General features: G+C 42.1%; 1 protein-coding gene across 1 annotated transcript in view; it reads right to left on the bottom strand.

Moving 5' to 3' along the window:
- The window catches only part of mctp1a (multiple C2 domains, transmembrane 1a), a gene marked incomplete at its 5' end in the record, with an annotated part of 119,258 nt that overhangs the window by 20,585 nt on the left and 78,870 nt on the right, over positions 1–19,803 (bottom strand). Inside the window, 2 exons of the mRNA XM_079221681.1 lie at positions 2,438–2,494; positions 12,563–12,679. Coding sequence (XP_079077807.1) covers positions 2,438–2,494; positions 12,563–12,679 — 174 coding nt within the window. The remainder of the gene's footprint in view (positions 1–2,437; positions 2,495–12,562; positions 12,680–19,803) is intronic.

The following is a 19,803-nucleotide window of genomic DNA, read 5'->3' on the forward strand; positions in this document are numbered from 1 at the left end:
CCCCATCAATTAATCTAGATGCTGGACTTTCATTGGGATTAAGTGACTAATATCAGTGCTTGCTCACAAGAAAGACACTTTTCACGTCTGCCCAACAATCTGTTAAGTCAAAACACATGCGGTGATCCAAGGCAAAAAAAGCCTGCAAGGGGTCCTCCATGCAATGAAAAACAGGTGCTCTACTTTTTGGCCATGTAATACCCCATTTAGCCTCTGGAGCAAAGGTTATCCAGCTAATAGCTGCCTTGTGGTGCACTGGGAAGAGCCGTGCACATGGCCAGAGTAAACATCTGGGACGGATTGTACATACTTGCAACATATGCTTCAAGTTCAATTAAAATGAGGCTGTGGCATATTTATTAATCTTTTTTTCCCCTCTCCTCTCGCTCTCTTTTCTTCGATATCTCCCTTATAGGTCTGTGCCATAAAAGAGGCCTCCTTCGACATGTCCTTCATAATTACTTATACAATTTAAAGCTGTACCCCATATCCAATGTAAAATAACTCATATCAATGTAAAAAAAAAACAAATGTGTTAAGCCTTGAAAGTACATTTGTTCTGCACTTAAACAGGTTGGGGGTAGGGAGAGAGAGAGAGATAGAGGGAGAAAGAGAGAGAGATAATTAAATAAAAAAGGCAGGGAAGAGGATGATTAAGGGACGGGTAGAAGGAGAGTGGGAGGGCAAAGACATGTAGGCGAAGAAAAAAGGAAAACGCTCCCCTTTCAACTTCCCTTCAGCTCAAATGAAATGCTAACAGTTGAGGGGAGCAATAGATCAAAATGTATGAAGCCAGAGTTGGTAAATTGTAGCCTTTGTGGCGGCTGCGCTATCCAGCATCCCAGCCCTGTGTGAGCACAGAGAGCAAGGCCCTCTTATGTGGAATAATCAGTTTAGAACCAAATCTGACAGAGGCCGCAAAAGCTGCTGCTGCTGCACCTCATTTCAATATGAAAGTCCAAAAATGTATTTCATATAATCTTCCGCTTTTCAAATGCCTGTATTTTTTTCCCTGAGAGTAGGTGGGAAATGCAATGATGGAGGACAAACGTAAAGAAGGGGTAAAAAAGGAAGGTTCAAGGTTGCTTGGTGCATATCTTCAGTCAGTGCCCCCCTGTACATTTCAGCCTTGGAACTTCACAGCTATCAAACTTTGGTTCTGCATCACTGTGGGAGAGGATGTAATGCTCACGTATCTTTGTGTGCTCATCGCCCAACTGGCCGCCCGGCTGATTGCCTGACTCACTAGTGGGATGACTATTTGACCATCTGCACCATAAATTTGTTTTTCTAACCCTTTTGTTGCGGGCTTGCACTTGCAGCCCTTTAAAGCAGGAAAAAATTGTAGCAAGGTTGCATTTGTATAAGTAAATTCTGCATACAGAGTCCTCAGGCAAAAATATTTTTCACATATCCAATTGCCATGTCAAAGGCTTTTACAATTACCATTGCAAACATTGTTTTCCTCCACAAAGATCACCAAACCAGACCATGCAATTTACCACATCTTAGCCTACTAACCTTTATATTACACAAGTGTGGCTGTAAGGCATCAAGTATCAGCTCAAGTAATTTCAGATTCCAGACTGTTCAGTAAAGCTATTTCACTCTTTTCACAGTAAAAGATTTGTAATTCCCTTAAAAGTTTGAGTTATAATTTTGACACTGCCTGAGTATCAAACAGCACATTGTTTTATGTGCCACACCAAACTAAACCAAACAGTGGTTGGATAAAGAGCTGTACCCTTTCAATTACCATTCCCAAGTGGAACATTGACAAGGGGCCTTATCCTATCCAGTGGCATTTGTTTCAGTAGCTGTTCCTACAGTGTAAACGAGCGGAGGCAGTAAAGCAGCCACCTGTTGTTACCTGATAGTGTCTGGACAAGCCCAGATGCTGTTTTACTGGGACATAAAGGAGCAGTGAGTGGACCTAAATAGCTAACTAAGCACTTTATGTGGGCGCATGTTCTCAGGAAGCAGGGCTGAAGCACAAGCATAACTGAAATTCAACAGTGTTATGTGAAGCAAAACATAAGGATATAGTGTACCAAACTGCAGTAGCAGACCAATGCAAACCACAAAGAGGAAAGGTGAGAAATGTGTTGTGTATATATCTACAGAGAAAACTTTTCAAAAGGTTAAAAGGCTGTACAATCTTTGTACATGTGTTTGTGCCTCAGGCAGTGAGAATACCTCAACAGGGAAGGAGATGGAGGGAAAGATGGAGTCATTTCTTTCTTCTGTTTGTGTTTCCGGTGTATAGAGCAGTGTCAACCTCTCCTGAGGCAGTGTGAGTATACGCACATGTGTGTGTGTGTGTGTGTGTGTGTGTGTGTGTGTGTGTGTGTGTGTGTGTGTGTGTGTGTGTGTGTGTGTGTGTGTGTGTGCGTGTGTGTGTGTGTGCGTATCCATCCCAGATACAAGACATAATTACCTTGTCATCTTTGTCAAAATCCTCATCCTCATCCTCCAGCAGGTCCTCCACTGCTTGCTGACAGTTGCAACAGAGGAAAGAGAAAAAGAAGAAAGATAAATAGGAACGTTTATGCAACAGCTATAGAACAAATAAACATCAGATAGCACAGGGTTAACATCATTAGAAAAGCCAAAGAGGCATACTAAAGCTGATTGGTTATGCTTATGTCTGGCAGGAGATTGTTAATGAGAGTGGAAAGCATGCAGACAGAACAACTACTGGATTGGTGTGTGCTATTATGTATCAAGCTTCAGAAATGTTTAGAATTTAATTTTAGAAACATTCTGTTGTTCAAATGTGTTGACACTTCTGTAAATGTAAGCAAATGCTCTGGCTTTGAATTTTAACAGGCTGAGGATTAAAGTCTATTCATCCACTCAAATTGCATTGCACAAAAGCATTCGGATTTCATTCCATTCAGTGGGACCAGACCAAGAACTCTTCTTCTTATTTTGCTTCTGCTTGGTCTCATCCGACCTCTTTAACCTTTGACTCGTCTCTCCCCTCTACCGCCAGCCTTCCTACCACTATACATTCATCTACCTATCGTTTCACATCCTCTCATAGAATGATGCTCCATGAGAGAAGAAAGAAGAAAGCCTGCAGCACACAGAGCAAGTCACAAAGAACAGCAACTACGTGCTTCAGTGGTCCACAACCGATGAAACTGGAGCTGGTGTAGCTCTGAAGCCCCCAAATACCATGATACACACTGTACAACACAGCACATATGAGATACATTGACTATATGATACAACAATGGTACATGCAAGTTGTACTTTTTTCTAATCAATAATGTGATTTGTCCATAAACATTAAGATACATTGAAATGTAGTGGGGAATTGGCTATACTGAAAATGCAGCCCTTTACATGCAGTTAAGGCCTCTGTCTGTATGTGAAAAGCGAGCCAGTAAACAAATGGCTTGGCAGATATGGAAAGCCCTGAACCAACAAGAGCAGCTTGGGCCACTTTGTTTAGTGATACTGTGACTGATTATTTAATGTTACAGTACTTTAATTGTTTGGGTGTCTTTGTGATCATACACAAGTTCCCGTGCCTAGACTGATGCCAATGAAGCAAAAACCACAGATCCCTGCTGTATCTCTTATCTACCCTCTTTCTGTCAATCACATATCAAAGCTACAAGGTCATATTGTTGCTCCAAAATGAAATAAACAAACACCCATATCATAAGCCCTACAGCTGTCAACCTCAGTATTCATCCCTTCTCATTGTTGTGCTGCGTTACCGACCCCAACCCCCCAAAAGGAACGTCACCACAACCCCCTAACCACCTCCAGAACAGCACAAACTGGTTTGGAGAAATCCAAAAATCATTACTTAACAAGACAATAGCTTTTGTCCTTTTTGTTTTTCATCGAAAATAAGAGGGGAAACTATGTGGCGGCTGACATAAGCCTCTTATGTAAATGCAGCTTCCCACACAAACAAAGAGGAGTTCAGAACAGCAGAGTTGAGAGGGTAGAGTCAATAGTGAGTGTGTGCGTTTGTGTGTTCTATCAATAGCTCAGAGTCTCTCGTGCAAAGTGTCGTGCATCAATGTGTGCAGGACACCTCGAATTTTAAATGTCTAACTGTACAGCAACTGGTCATTCACGGTTCACTGAGACTCCATCAGTGTCAAGACTAATAAGCTACTACTACAGTATACAAAAGCCAGAGAGGGGATTCTTTCACTTCGTGCGGCAAAAGATGTAGACGTGATGCTGTAAAATGAAAGCCTTCTGGCGACGCCAAACAAATGAGCTATAACTGTTTATAAAGTAATCATGGTTCATCCCAAATCCTTTCACCCGTGCCAAAACACAAACATAATGGATTCCACCACACAGAGGCTTTACCAGGGCATGCCTGGCACACGCTCTAAACTTTAAACAAAGGGAATGAGCATGAGCTAGCTGGAGAAGCATGACCTAGAGAGACAGAGAGAATGATAGAGTCGTTTGTCTCCCTCTGCTCTCTCTCCTCTATCGCCTCTGGTTACAGAGAGAAGTCATGTTTCCTGCAATGAGACACAGTGTAAAATTAATAAATAAAACGACATGGAACATGTCATCTGCCCTGAAGATTGCCACGGCTAAATGTGTGCACTGAAGCTACTGTCTCAGTAAGGGAGGATATAAATTACCTCAGTGCAGCCGATGAATTCCAAACATCTTTCTTTCTCTCCCTCTACCTCTCTCTCTATTTGTCTCATTCTTTCACTCTTTCTAAGACCTGTTTGGTGTGTGATATCATTTGTCTGCTTATCCCTCCATTATCATGTTGTTTGAATTACTATCATTACAGCACGGCAGCATCAAAGCCTTGCTGTTGACAGGATCGCGGAGCGCTCACGTTGCCTGCAGAGCTGCTTCAGTCAATTCAATATCTACTGAGGTGGGGATTAACATATTCAGACCTATTCAAATGATACTGGGATGATGCAGGCTACTCTTACAGATTACACTGTGCCCCATAAATACATACAAAGATGGTGATAATATAAAATACACACAAAGAATATAACGGAGTACAATGACATTGAGAGTTCAAATGGCTGTGAAAGTATGAATACATCGCTTTGCCCTTAGTGGCTTATACCTAAAAAGCTGATTTGCAAAAATGAAGTATACATTGTTTTGGTTCAGATGCCAGCATAAACTCTGCTACATCACTCTGATTTTCCTCTCTAACTGTACTGCATACTGGGAAGTATGTCTGTGAAGAATTAACTACTGTCCATTAAAATGAACTGTAAAAAGAATTGTGCATTCTATGTTTTTACTCTGAAAAGAATGCCATTTACTTTGTATGTAGAGGTTTTGACTGTGACTTCATTTTGAATGACATACCAGTCCAAACAGCCAAACCACATAAGAGGTGGTGTAATATCCTCCATTTGGTGATTTGACAAAGCTGCAACTGTGACTCTTTAATGTTTTGTATTGGCCTGTTAGCACTAATTTACATTCAGCCTTACTGTTTCTCTGTTCTTCTCTGCTTCATGGTAAATCTTTCTGGACTGAATTTTGAATAATGTCTGGTAAAAATAGAGATATTTAAGGGAGACGGAAAAAAGCCCAGTGTGTGTTTGAATCAGATGTTTTGCTCCACAACCTACTGTTTACAGGACAGTCCCATGGTTCTGTAGTGTTCTGTGAATGTACTAGTACAAGTGATCCTCAGCCCCTTAACTCAAATTAAGGCAGCATTTGTAGCTGTGCATTAACCGGACCGCAGTGTCTTCAATTTAAAAAAGGCCAATCTCTATTCAGGTAAACTCCTTACTCCCCTAACTCGAGCGAAGTTAACTCTAACTTTGATGTTGGAGGATCAGAAGTGTGGTTGTACCTTATCCAGGTAATACAACGTAATTAGAGCCAAAACAAACTGAGGCTATAGGAAAGAATGAACCTTGTTTAAAATGGAAAATATATTCTAAGTTTTAAGTAAAAAAAAAGAAAGAAATGTGAACTAGCTAATCAACAAGAAATAGTTATCCATAGTTGTATAATTACATTTGAAGATCCTTATAAGAGGGTCTAAATTTAACTTGATATGTCAGGAATAAAACAAACTCTCTTTGCATAGATGGATGCTACTTTCATGGAAGTTTAAGAGATAGATCCTGACTTGATCAATGAAACAAGTGTGCGCACACAGACACCCACACTCCACAGAAGGAAAGTAAAAATCTACTACCTGAAATAGTAGCCACATCATTTTCACCCCTTCACTGAAATGCCTTTAAACTCAACCCGCTCTCTCCCTGACCAGGCTGACTTCCCCCAGATCCTCTCCTAACCTTCCCAATGACAGCCGCAGTGGGAATTGACGGCGAGGCAGACATCTCAGTGAACATGAAGATATATTTTCTCCTCCTTTTTTCTCCCATTCCTCTATCCCTTCCTCCTTCTACCCTCCTGCTGCTCTTCCTCTTTGATACGTGAGGGGGTTTTAACCTCTCCAGCTGCTGAGGTTTGGCCGACTGCTGGCTGGGGGATCTCAAGGCCCTATTTGGTATGCACTGTCCATGAGTGTATGTGTGTGTGTGTGTGTGCATATTGCCTGCGCCACAGTTTCTTCAGACTGGGGGAGGGCTATGCGTCTGATAAGGGCTGCTGGCTGGGTCTGGCTGACCCACGCGGGCCCTTCACAAGCTGTCAGAGCCGTGGCCCTCAGAGGGGGGCCCTTCCATCTGCACTGCCCCAGCCAGGGCTCACCCAGCAGGGGGCAAGAGAGGGGTGAGGCCGGGGTGCTACCAGAGATGGAGGCTGGGGGTGGGCGTGAGAAAGCCGGCTCCATATTCATGAAAACAACACCAAATCTGAGAGCGATGGAGAATATTGAGTTTCAGGATAGTATTGTAAGCATGGCTAACACAATGCATATGTCTCATTGCTTATTTGCTGACAAAACGAGGATGTCTAGTCAGGGATTCAGCAGCTATCAAGAGGAAAGCACAATTTTACATGATCTACAAGCACTGTTGAGATAGTGAGTAAATACAGTGATAAGATGTTTGTCCTTCTCAGACGGATGATGCTGTCTTGTCTCATTGTTTCTTCTACTCACTTGTGGAAAAGAAGGCTAGAGGTGGTACAATCTATTCCACACAAACATACTCACATCTGTACCCTTAAGCTCAAGGTTTAAACTGAAAAAAAACAGCTACAGCGGGGGTACTGTATAGACAAAACAACAACAAGCAGTGAGGCAGACACCCCTAGCTGCTGACGTTGTTCGCAAAGAGCACAGACAGTTACAAAGGTTCAGTGTGATGAAGGGAGTTAGACAAATGGAGGGAAAGGAAGAGAAAGAGAGACAACATGATGAAAAGGGAGGCTGGGAGGATTCTGCAGTGGCATTCCTGATGCTCCCGATGCTCCCGTCCCGCTTCAAACTCTGCCCGTCGCCTGTCTTTCTGCCTGCCAGCCTGCCATCCTATCTGCCAGTTTAGCAGCGACAGAGAGGCAGCAAGAGGAGCAGAGACGACTGCGGTGATGCCGGGGCGGCACGGGGGAAATCAGTGGGGCACAGGCGCTCCCAGTTAAAAGTGACATGACCTTTTGATTTTGTCACCTGTCACCAACTGCCATGTCTGACTCTGCACTGAGGAGTGCCTGCCATCCACCGCTGTTTTCCTCTGCCTCCGTCTCTCTGAATCCCTCTCTGTCTTTTTCTGTCTCCTGCTCCCACTCCATCTCCTTTTCTTTCCAGAGTTGTGGCTTTATAGGGAAAAAGTGGAGGTGTTACTTTTTGGGAGAGTTGAGGTATAATAGGCAATGTTTCCTCTTTTCCTTCTAGCTTTCCTAATATCTCCTCCTCTCTACCTGTGTTGTGTGTGGCTCTTAATGAGGGCAGATGTCAAGGCACAGAATGTTTTTAAGATGCAGAATTATTTTATTTTTTTGTCGATGCAAAATCAGGGAGAAAATAGAATAGATAAAAATGGCAATGAAGTCATGTTACAATAAAATCAGACATTATTACTGTCTTGGAGATAAACCAGATTCTTTTTTCTTTTTTTTCTGAATAATATACTGCAGACACACTGAGTGCTTCACAGACAGGAAAGTAAATATAAAGTAATATCAAGTAGAACAACATGGATTCAAACAAATATAAAATAACAATATTTGTTGAAAACCTAGTCAATTATTTTATTCTAAATTAAGAAATGTTCATGTTTTTCTGGTAATGCTATCAGGATGTAGAGAAAGTTGTTTGCTCAATGTCACACTTGGAGCATGTCTGCAAGTGCGAGGCCATTAAAGTCTTCTCTTCTGTAATGGGTTGGTGAATCTATGAAATGGTCTAAAGCATGGGATAAAGATGATGGTCCTCCAGTGTGACAAGGCCTAACTGCCCATCATCCCGTGGTAGAGAGAGATATCACCATGTTCCGTATGTGCCCTCTACTACAGCTTGCACTAAAATTAACACCTTCACAACATCTGGTAAGGACCTTTGGAATGATTTCTATTGGGATGTGTCTCTGCTCCTTCATTTAATTGTGCATCATGCAAGCAGGCACACACATGAATATGACACACTGCTCTGAAAACATGCACATATTCATCCACAAATGCCTTGCAGCTCTTTTCTTTTCCTGCAGAGCTGCGTGTCCTGTGGTTGACCGAGCTCAGCCTACTGGCAGCGTCCTTTGCAACAAACAGGCTTGGGACAGATCTAAGCCCCACATTGTTCCAGGTTTCAAAACAAGATAGAGATGGAGGGGTCATGTCATTAAAGTGCTCCTCCACCTCCCAACAATAGGGGACTCAATACAAATGCAGAAAGATGGGAAGGACCTTCCAGCATGGCAGCATCATACTCCACATAAGCAGTATCATACTCCGCATATATTCAAAAGCATAAAAGGTTCTCTTTGTTTGTTTGCTTCAGTGAGCATGGTACAGTATGAGGCACAGGTCAGCTAACAGCGTTGAAGAGTCAGTGTTCACAGGTCAGAGTGCTACATGATGAGAGAGGAGGTCGGCGACCTTGCTGGTGCATCGCCTCCTTTAATCGCTGTTCTGAGGATGCTCCGACTGCTTAGCAGGTACTGGTCAAGGTTGGGGCGAGGGTAAGGAGCGCTGATCCGAGATCTGTTTGCAAAGCAGCATGTAACCACAACAATCAGTGACCCTGAGTGGTGAATTACAGCGTGTAGAGAACACTGTGTTTGTGTATTTGCTATAGACGGAGCTATGGACTGTGGTTGCGGTGTAAAATCAGAGAAGGGTCCTCACATTGAACCCATCAGATGAAGCAAGGCCCCTCAGTTCATTAGGAAGTCTGTACTCAAGCGTATACTTTTTTTTGTTGCACTTCTTTCCCCCACCCTATCCTTCTCTCTCTCTCTCTCACCCTTCAGAGTGAGTTCAGCAGAGATTCCTTTGGCATTACCCTCACCCCAGACTGCTGGAAAACCGCAGCGCTCCGGATGCTGACCCTTGCTCGGCACAGCACAATGCTTTAATTTGGTGTGTTGTTTAAAGTAATTAGAAAGCCTTTTTCCCTTGTTTTCTTTTCTATTCTTCTCTGTTTTCTGCCAAGAGCAAGAGGGAAACAGTGAGTCGTTCATGACTTCAGCTTGAAAAAGACTCGGAAGAGGAATCCAGGGGACCGGGAGAGGAAGCAAAGAACGCAGATACTCTCTGTACCCACTTCCCCCCTGCACTGATGCAGATTGGAAAACTCTGAAAACAAACAGGGACAGGACTCGGGGGATACTTGCATCTGAATGTGTGTGTGTGTGTGTGTGTGTGTGTGTGTGTGTGTGTGTGTGTGTGTGTGTGTGTTTGTACAGCAAACAAATGCCTTCAAAAAATGAATGCTTACACCAATCGCAAGTTACTTTATCTATATGTGTTCAAACTTGACTTAAGATAGTAATATCACAACTGAGAGAGGCAGAAAGATGATGTCGGAGCAAGGAGAGAGGTTTCATCACATTCACCAATCCTGCAACGCCAAGACGACGACTGTCAGAGAATTTTCTTTGTGTCGCCCATGCTGCTCGGTCTCAGCAGAGAGAAAGCATCAATAGTGCTAATCATTTACAATTAATCCCACTTTCATCGGCTATATTGCTGCAAATAATATCTGCACACACTCATGCATATGCACGCATACTTGCATACACACAGTAGATGGCCGTACATGCAAATATTTTTTCACACAGAGACCTTTACTCTCTATGCACACACAATATTTTCCCACACACATGGAAATATAATGCAAACACACACCTGGAGTGACACACACATGCAGCTGTGTTTCTACACTTTGGTTGTGCCTGAATCATAACCTTGTTATAAAAGCGAACATATCAGACTACACCAGGCAGCAGAAGACCACCATAATGACACACAAAATATTCAGTATTAATGCATCATGCACACAGCTGTGCATTCACTTACGCAGTGCAAGAGATCAGGATAGTACTATACATTGCATATTTCCTTCTTTCTATCTCACCACCAGCCCAAACTCTTCACTAGTAGCTCTAAACCTCCACTCCACACATATCAAGGCTGTCCAAATGTAAGAAGTACACACAACACTCACTTAAAGCAATTGCCGACTGTGCTCGTACAAGAAACTGGAGACATTTAACTAAAAGAAGGTCAGATATTAAACGTTGCAGGAGTGCTCTCATGGCTTGAAAATATGCCTGGCCTTGGTGATCTATTCAGCCCAGTGTCCCAAGCAGATACTTCCTTTGAATTCAACCAAACACTCTCAAACCAAACTTTGAAGATAATGATAATGTTGAAACAACCTTCAGAAGAAAAAATGCCCTTCAGCTAGGAAGTGTGTAGAAGAACATTTCAATCAAAATGACAGCGGTGTGATGTTACGAAGACATTAAAAACAGTTAAACTAAAAGATCCTGTCCGCACAGCAATCAGTGTCCATATCTTCTCTCGTCCCTGAGCACAGGGAAACTTCGTAGAGCATAGCAGAACAGCATTGCTGTTTTAAAAGACACTTGCCATATGAATATCAACACTATCAACATGTCTTAATGTTCCAACCAATTCCTGAGCTACTTGAGACACAATAGCCCCTTTCAAGGAGGAGAAAAAAGCAATTCTCCATGAAGTGGGAGTTACATGTACATACTCATATGTGAAGTGAGTGGCACATTAAGAGAATATGTAACCTTTGTTACCTCATTTTAATTAGGAAGTGCATGGGAAAAGAATATCATTAGGTCTGGATAAATACAAGCAGCAGGTGGAGGGACAAATCATCATGCTGGGTTTTGTCTTAAGGCATGTGTGATTTTTTGTCAAGCAATGTCGCCATCTACAGGTGACGAAAGATATCCTCTGAAATTCATGTCTTATTCACAAATTAAGAAAATTATTTATTTTGTCTAGCAACTTACTTGCAATTGCAATCATTTAATTATGGACTCATCTGATTATATCCAGTTAAAATACTTTAAATTCCAGTATGTACCGCAAACTACAGTATATATACCAGCAGGTTATTGAGACTCAAGTAAGAGACGGCTTGTATCTGTCTCACAGGGCTGTCTTTTGCTGATTTTATTGTCAACTTTTCAAATTAACAAATATGGAGACAGAGGCATATAAATAGAGAAGCTTAGCTTTGGAGACTTAGCGAATAAATCTGGGTTGTAAGTTATGTGCAGTTCAAATCTAATCCCATTTTTATGTGTAATATTACAATGACACAAAGCAATGAGATTTGGTTCATCATAATGACTGAATATCTCTTCCAAATCCAATCCAACCCAAAGAATCCTTATGAAGAGATAAATATACACATATATAAGGCAAGATACTGCAAGAAAATCTGAGGTCTGTTAACTGGTTATTTCCAACTGAGACTTGGAAAAAGGCACTTATTAAAATTAATCACTTCATTGTTCACGCTCACACCATAGTCCAGCTCTCTCTCTCGTTTTCACTCTCTACTCTCCAAATGTGCCTGGCCATGATTAAAACATATCTGTTTCTCCATGACATTGCTTTGACATCATTTAATTGGTATAAGAGATAAAAAATAAATGAATTAAATAAATATACTACCTGGTAAGTGGCGTAACGTAGCTCAAGGTGACAGCCTATTATTTCTGCCTCTTCCTCAAAGAAGGCAAAGTGAGAAATGTGAGATTGTACTGAGAATGCAGCTGCTCAAGGGGCAAATGGAGGTGTGTTTTTTTATCTTAAAAAATTCACCAGAGATTTTTTTACATTAAATTCTAATTTTGACCAAAGTTTGTGCAATTTAATCAAAAGATACATTTTAAATGAGTTGGTATTATGCTCATTTCGATGCTTTATCACACACCTGTATATCTATACTGATCATAATCACCTGTCACATCTTTAACAGCACAAATATGAATTGCATGTATTCATTCTAGTATCGAAGGAATGAAATGCATGGAAATGTGAATAATGTTGTCAATAAAAAGAGCGTAATGGCTCTATAAAAACGATGGTTTTAACGCGCCATTGTGTGTGGAAAGCGGCTTTTACAGTGAAATGAAAGAATGGCGGAGGGATATCAAGAAGCTGTTGGGTTACTCACCACATCTTGCCTGGTATCCTTCCCCGATGCAATGAGGACGTAGTTCCAGACCAAAGGCAGAAGCAAAGCCAGAGGAATCATATAGAGTTCAAAGTTCCAAACAACGATGACAAAAAACTGAAGAAAGAGAAAAAGACAAAACCATTAGCAAAAGAAAAGTGAGAACAAAAAGTGAAAACAGTGTGGGTTAAGGGTGTATACATTCAAGACCCCATATTGTCCCCCGTGAGGCAAACTCCTGAGAACGTACGCCGACCATGTGTGCGATTGGAAATGATGCATTTAAACGCATTCATATGCAGAATCATAACCACCGTGGAACAAAGCGTAAAAATAAGACTGGGCTTTAACAAAGGTACAGGCCTGGTGTCGGTAAGCCTAGGTTCAACACCCTGACCCTCAAAGCATTCTGGGCCTCCAGCTGAGGAGGAGGATGATGAGGAGGATGAGTACGAGCCGTCAGAGCTTCTTTCCTCCATGCCAATCATCCCAGAGGCCGCAGCCCGTCAAAGCTGACCCTTCCATACTCAACCCCAAACTGCAGTATCTGACCTCACACACCCCACACCCCCGGTCCCTAACCCTGTCACTCCAGCCCTAATACCCTCTCCTCTACCCCAAAAGACTTCTATGCCCCATCTCTAACCTTCTCTGCACCCATCTGCCAATTCCATAACCTCTATACCTCCTCTCTCATCACCAAACAAGAAAAGTACCATCTGAAAATTAACCTTTCCTAAAACCTTGTATTTTGGTTTTGGTAGAGCTCCTTAACCTCTGACAACAGATTATTGCGGTGCTGGGGACAAGATATATGTGGGAAAGTGACATTGCTAATGACGGAAGCGTGTTATTTTATGACAGCATTGTGTTAATTGTGAGAGTGCATTGTGTCAACGGTTTCAAAAAGTTAAGCTGGAGGAAAAAGGTTATTTTGTGGGAATAAAATGGAGAGAAATGGAAGAAATGTGTTTTCTTTTCTAATAATTTTATTTATATGTATACAGAGAATTTTCATGATTAATAAGACTTCAACAGCAATTCTAACAAATGCTGAGAAATGCAAACTATGACGAATAATTTTCTAGCAAAATATCTTTATCAAATTCAAGTACCAGAAATCCATTACTTCAAATAAGAGCAAAGACGATTTAAATTACTCTCCGTATGAAAATGCATCCATGTTTAACAGTCAGTTTTGATGGGACACTTTTAAGAGAGGTGAAATGGAGACTATTACTGTATATAACAGATTTATTGGTCTGTGTACCAATTATGATCTATCTTGTTTTGCTTAACAAGCGAAGGAAAACTTGTAAACAATCAAATTGTTATATTTCTGTGTGTGTGTGTGTGTGTGTGTGTGTGTGTGTGTGTGTGTGTGTGTGTGTGCGTGTGCGTGTGTGTGTGTGTGTGTGTGTGTGGAAATAGACAGAAAGAGAGAATGAAAAACAAGCTCTCTTCATTGTGTTGACAATCCAAGGTTACTGTGAATATGAGGTTCAACAGACACACAAGAGTGTGTATGCAGTTCTGCGGTTACTGTAGTAGAGCTAGTCGGACACTAAACTGCAGACACACACGCTCACACTGTGCGGTCTGTGTTTCCATTTCCTTTCTCACACACACACACACACAGACACACACACACACACACACACACGCACACACAGACACACCCACGCACACACACATCTGAATAGCAACGAAAACAACTCTTCCCAATCGCACAAATAAACATTTTCTCAACTTTTCCACATTTCACATAAAAAAGTTTGAAACTTTTGAATAGAGCTACAACTTAATCTAAAATGAAATAACAGTGTATACGAAGTAAAAACAGGCATAAATTAAACATTCGATATGTCCAACACATTTGCATTATGCTCAAAGCATAATGTGTTTTTCAAATAAACCTGAGTGGCCTTGGTGCAACAACCAAATCTCCCAAAAGGATTGAAATCTTTCTCCGTCTCTCTCAGGCTCAACTTCCCTTTCTCACATCCAAAGAGCCTCTCTGATACAACTGTATAGGAGAATTGGCAAGAAACTATTCAATAATTCATATTTGTATACTAATAAGCAAAACAACCATTTCCCTTCATACAGAAGAAAAAGATGTTAGGACCGTGAAAGCTCAACAACAGAAACTTTCATACAGACTAAAAAAAAAATCCATCTTCCTACAAATTAGTGTAATTCACAAATCTGTAACACTGATAAACACTGGAATAATATGTAACTAAACAATGTGCAAAGAGGAACAAACATGTCTTCAGTCAAACAAACAAAGGAGCTCACTAGTCTTAAACCTATTCTGGTAGAAGCTATAAATACCTGCATACTTACAAAAAGAACTTCACGCAGATACACACCATGCTCCTGCTATAAATATACTATACAGTAGGCATATATTGTACGGTAAATAGTTTTCGTGCCTGGTTCTCTAATCGCTCACTGTATCATTATAACACAACAAATACATTACTCCTCTCTGTCCTGATGCTTATATGAAACCTTAATACCCTCTTTTATGTTTAAAAAAAATATTGCTTTCTTCTCCATTTGCCTGAGGTTGTTTAACCTGCCGTCCCCCTTCATTCCTCCTCTATTTGGTTATAGTAGCTGGGGGCGAAGTTTTGACTGGCAGCTAGAGGAACCGGACACCCAGGCTCAGCAGTGGCCGGCCCTGCCCCGTCTCTGTGCCCCCCGGCTGGGTAATAGGGGCCCTGCAGTGCCTGGACCTTTCCACCAGGACTAGGCGACCCTCCCCCCCCCATTGCTTGCAACACCAGATAGCGAGCTCTTCGCCTGGGGAAGAGAGAGTGGGAAGTTGCCTGCTGTGGATGTCAGCGACCAGAAACAGGCAGGGGGGAAACACAACGCGATAAAAACGTGGTGGACCGAAGGAAAAAAAGACGGGGGGAATGCGAAATGAAGCTCCAGATGTAGTCTACGGGAACAATTTGTAGATGACTCTGTGTGTAGACACATGTATGTAGTGGCCGGTGATGGATCATGGTATCTGGACATGCACCATGTTCTGTTCTTGCTTCATACTGCTGAATTCTTACCTGTGTGTTAATGTTAAAATATTTACAAGAACACGTTGTGTTATCTTTCTCTATATAGGTACTTCTATGTTATTCAAATAATGCAAAGTCTCTAATTTAGTTTTGAGAGCATGTAAATAAGTTAAAATTATATTTGTGACTGAACCAAAATATTTTTCCATATGTTTCCTTCTCACACTACTATTGTATTAAATAGCAGCTGTAATTATCTGAACTACTAAAGAACAGTCGGGGTAAATATGCATTATTTTCTAGAACAGACATTTGGTTTTGACACCAAAACCACTTTCAGCAATTTACCCTTTAAACAGCAAATCTATTTTGTCATAGAAACCTATCATCGTTTCTTTTTAAATGACTTGTGCTTTAACAAGTCTTTAGTGAAATGCACTGACATTTCTAAGAACATAACTATTTAATTGTCATAAAACACAGTAAAACAATATTTCCCACTGACAAATCTGTTAAACCATTTCAAATATATTTAAAAGCTGCATTTGAACTGGGCAAACTTCACATCTAAGCACAAGCTGATTTTCAAATGAGATGTTTAATTAAAATAGACAATCAAAAAGTTTAACAAAGTAAAACCATGGCAGTAAAATTTGTAATGTGTTGGCTAAAACACAAATACACAGAAGCAGCACACTAATTTATTCTGACAAGTCTCTTGTAGTTGAATTTCAGCACGGTTATTATCTTTTATGCTTTCTCTTAATATTAAGAAATCCCCTGAACACATGAAAATATATTTAAAAATGTTAACAAAATAGAGAAGTCCAAATGATTTATTCAAGCACTCATTGCGGCGGCTTGAGAGTTGTATCTTGCATTATTAGTTTCAAAACACAGCCCGCGTCCTTACGGCTCTGAGCCGCGGCACTGTGGGAGGGTAATATTCAGTACTTTGGCTTACATTAACCACACACCAGGCTAACTTTCCCCCTGCTCTGTCTCAGTGGAGTGAAACTGAAGTTTGGATTTCAGAGTTCCCCTTTATCTCTCTTACATCAATTTCCATGCTGGCACTAAGTGTTGCCAGATAGCAACTAGAAGTCCTGTTAAGTTCGAGGCAACGAGAGAGGGAGGGAGTCTGTGTCCTGTTTGTGAACAGCCGACCCATCATTCAGTGGTGCTAGACTGCCCCCTGCTGTACTCCTGCAGAACGTAGATCTGCAGCACAATTAATGCTGTTCATCCAGATAAAAAAGCAGCCTGAATGACTAAGCCTAATGTGTCAAAGCCAATCATTTTGTAATAACATGAAAAAATTAAAACAAAGCATCCACCATTTTATGGCCACGGGAATGAAACTGCACACGGGTACCTATGAGAAGAAAGGATGCTGAGTCCCTTACGTCTCAACAAAAGGCCTCGCGCGTTTTCTGTTGAGTCTTTATCTCTGGTGATTAAACTCTGACTTGGTATTCTCTGTTAGTCATGCCACTATATTTCAACTATCATTCATTTTGCAAATCAGGAGAGCAGTAACATGTAAAAGTATATCTTTCAAAGCTGTCCCTTGCTGTGGGCAAAGACGAACTCCCGACTTTAAAACTTTTAAAAGTTAGACAGGTTCTTTGAAGAGGAGTCAAAGGAGCAATTTAAAGAGACCTGGAGTGGTGTGTACCACTGACTGCTATGGCGTCTCTGCACTGTGTGTGCGTGTATGTGTATCAAACTGCCAGCCAGGCATGTGCAAACACACACACACACACACACACACACACACACACACACACACACACACACACACACACACACACACACACACACACACTCCAATAGTTGCTTCTGTACCTGTCTTTGCTTTTTTTTCCCTTTTTTATTTCAGCAGGGTGAATTTTTATCTAAATGCAAAGCAGGTGATAGGTGCTCCAGTTTCCTCTAGAAGTAGCTCCCTTGTCTGGGCTCTCTTCCTGATAAGAGTCCTACTTTGCCTGACATAAAAGAGCCCAGTATCATTTCCCCTGCCTCCCCAACAACCCCCAGCTCGCTGCCCTCGCCCTTCCCCGAGCTTCACAAAGCTGCCTCTATTTGCTCCCAATTCAGAGCCCAATTGCAGATAAAGTTACAGCAAATTTGTTTGGAGGAAGAGCTGCTGAGGCCTGCGGTCCCTGGGGCAATAACAGCCTTGTCTTGCAGAGGCCGTGGGGATAGCTGGCAGCAGCAGCAGAACAGAACCCAACACCGCTCAGCCCCACAATGGCCTGAACTCTTTGGGAGAGAAGGGAGAGGGAGAGGAGGGGAGTGAGAGATAAAGAGGAACAGGGATGGATGGAGAGATAGAAGGGAGAGACACTCAGCTTGCAGGTGTGGAGAGAGGAAGCAGACGCTTAACCCCGAGACAAGGAGACAGAGACACCTAGAGCGACACACACACACACACACACACACACACACACACACACACCACCCATCATGCAGGACAGGAGGTAACTCCAGTCCCGTCCATTGTGCCAACGCCTCAGGCAAAGCTGCCATGGTGGCTGATTCACTGTCGGGATGGGTGGGTGACAGCAGTGTGGGTGTGAGAGAGAGAAAAGCTGCATGTGAGACTATGCGCTATCTCTCTCTCTCTCTCTCTCACATGCGCACAAAACACACACAACATACACACTACACAGCTGGCACTAATGGGCAATGTGTACATCCGGCTGGCATTTCGAAATTGGGCAGAAGACAGAGTAAGAGACCATGCAGAACATTTTTTGCGTTTTAAGGGAGGGAATGTTTTGAAGTGACACGTTATGACCACTGTATTTTGATGTACTATTGCATTCACAAAATACTAAACAAATATGAACACACTTAAACCCCTCTCAGGCTTACTTAACAGTTAAGAAGTTCACACATTTGTAAGTTTGTAAGTAGGTTGAATTGCCCACAACTTCACCTCCCGTAGCTACAGCCGTGTTGGAGAGTTTAAGTTTAACATCTGTCTAAAAAGACAGCAAGAAAGAAACACAAGTGCACATGTGAACAGATACACATGCCCATAATCACACACAGCCGTACACCTTCATGAACACACCACCTTGGCCAGATGGCCCCCCATAAAAACCCACTTAAAGAGATGAGTGAAGTGATTAAGAGGCCTCTCAAAGTGAGGCAGAAATGAGAGAGGGATGAAGAAATGTATGGGGAGGGAGGGAGTACCTGTGTAGAGAGAGAGGCCCTAAATACTCTGATGCTTTTAGCTAAGTGCACACTCCTACGATAACAGACTCCCAAAAGAGCGAGAGGCGGGGCACAATGACACCTAAATTTCAGACTTTCTATAAACTATAAAATGCTACGTCCTTGGCCCAGATACATTCTTTATCGTCATCTGAATACTCTGAATTGAAAAGAGTACAATGAGAATATGAATAGTTGGCACTGTTACTTAGAAATGGGTGTGCTATACACTATGTTCAAAAAGGGCTTTACAAGACATGTGCATGTGTGTGTGTTGCGTGTGTTGACACGGAGGCTGCGCTACCCAAGGCTGCATCCACCTCTATTCAGTATGTAGATTGGCAATTCTGAGGTGACCTTGTTTTCGGTGAATTCCTTGACATTTTTTTTTTGTCTGACATTTTCATTTATTTTTAAAAGATAAGGGGGGTATAAGCCCAGTTCAACCTTACATGAGAGAAAATTCACAACGTACACGCACGCGCCAGGCTCAGACATGAGCGCGCTTGTGCACACACAGTGGGAAAATGTTAACTGATCAATACTATGTCTCTTCTGACCCATGTCTTGTGATGACACTGTGACCTGCTGTACAAACACACACACACACACGCACGCACGCACGCACGCACGCACGCACGCACGCACGCACACACACACACACACACACACACACACACACACACACACACACACACACACACACACACACACACACACACACACACACACACACACACACACACACACACACACACACTTCCAGTCTCTGCAGAGATGAAACTGGTGTCAGACAGCCAAATGCTGCTAATGTCTAATGCTGCTGTGGAGACACTTAGTGCCCTCATGGTAAAGGGCTGGGGCGAGGCGGGTCCACCTGTCCTGCAGCTACTTAAGTCAGGACACTAAACCAGACAGGATTAAATGCCTGCTCTGTCATCTTTAGGGTAGGGAACTCCATACAGCCACTCACCGTCCTGCAGGAGA

The sequence above is a fragment of the Taurulus bubalis genome (genome assembly GCF_910589615.1).
Source record: "Taurulus bubalis genome assembly, chromosome: 8".
NCBI classification, from domain to species: Eukaryota; Metazoa; Chordata; class Actinopteri; order Perciformes; family Cottidae; genus Taurulus; species Taurulus bubalis.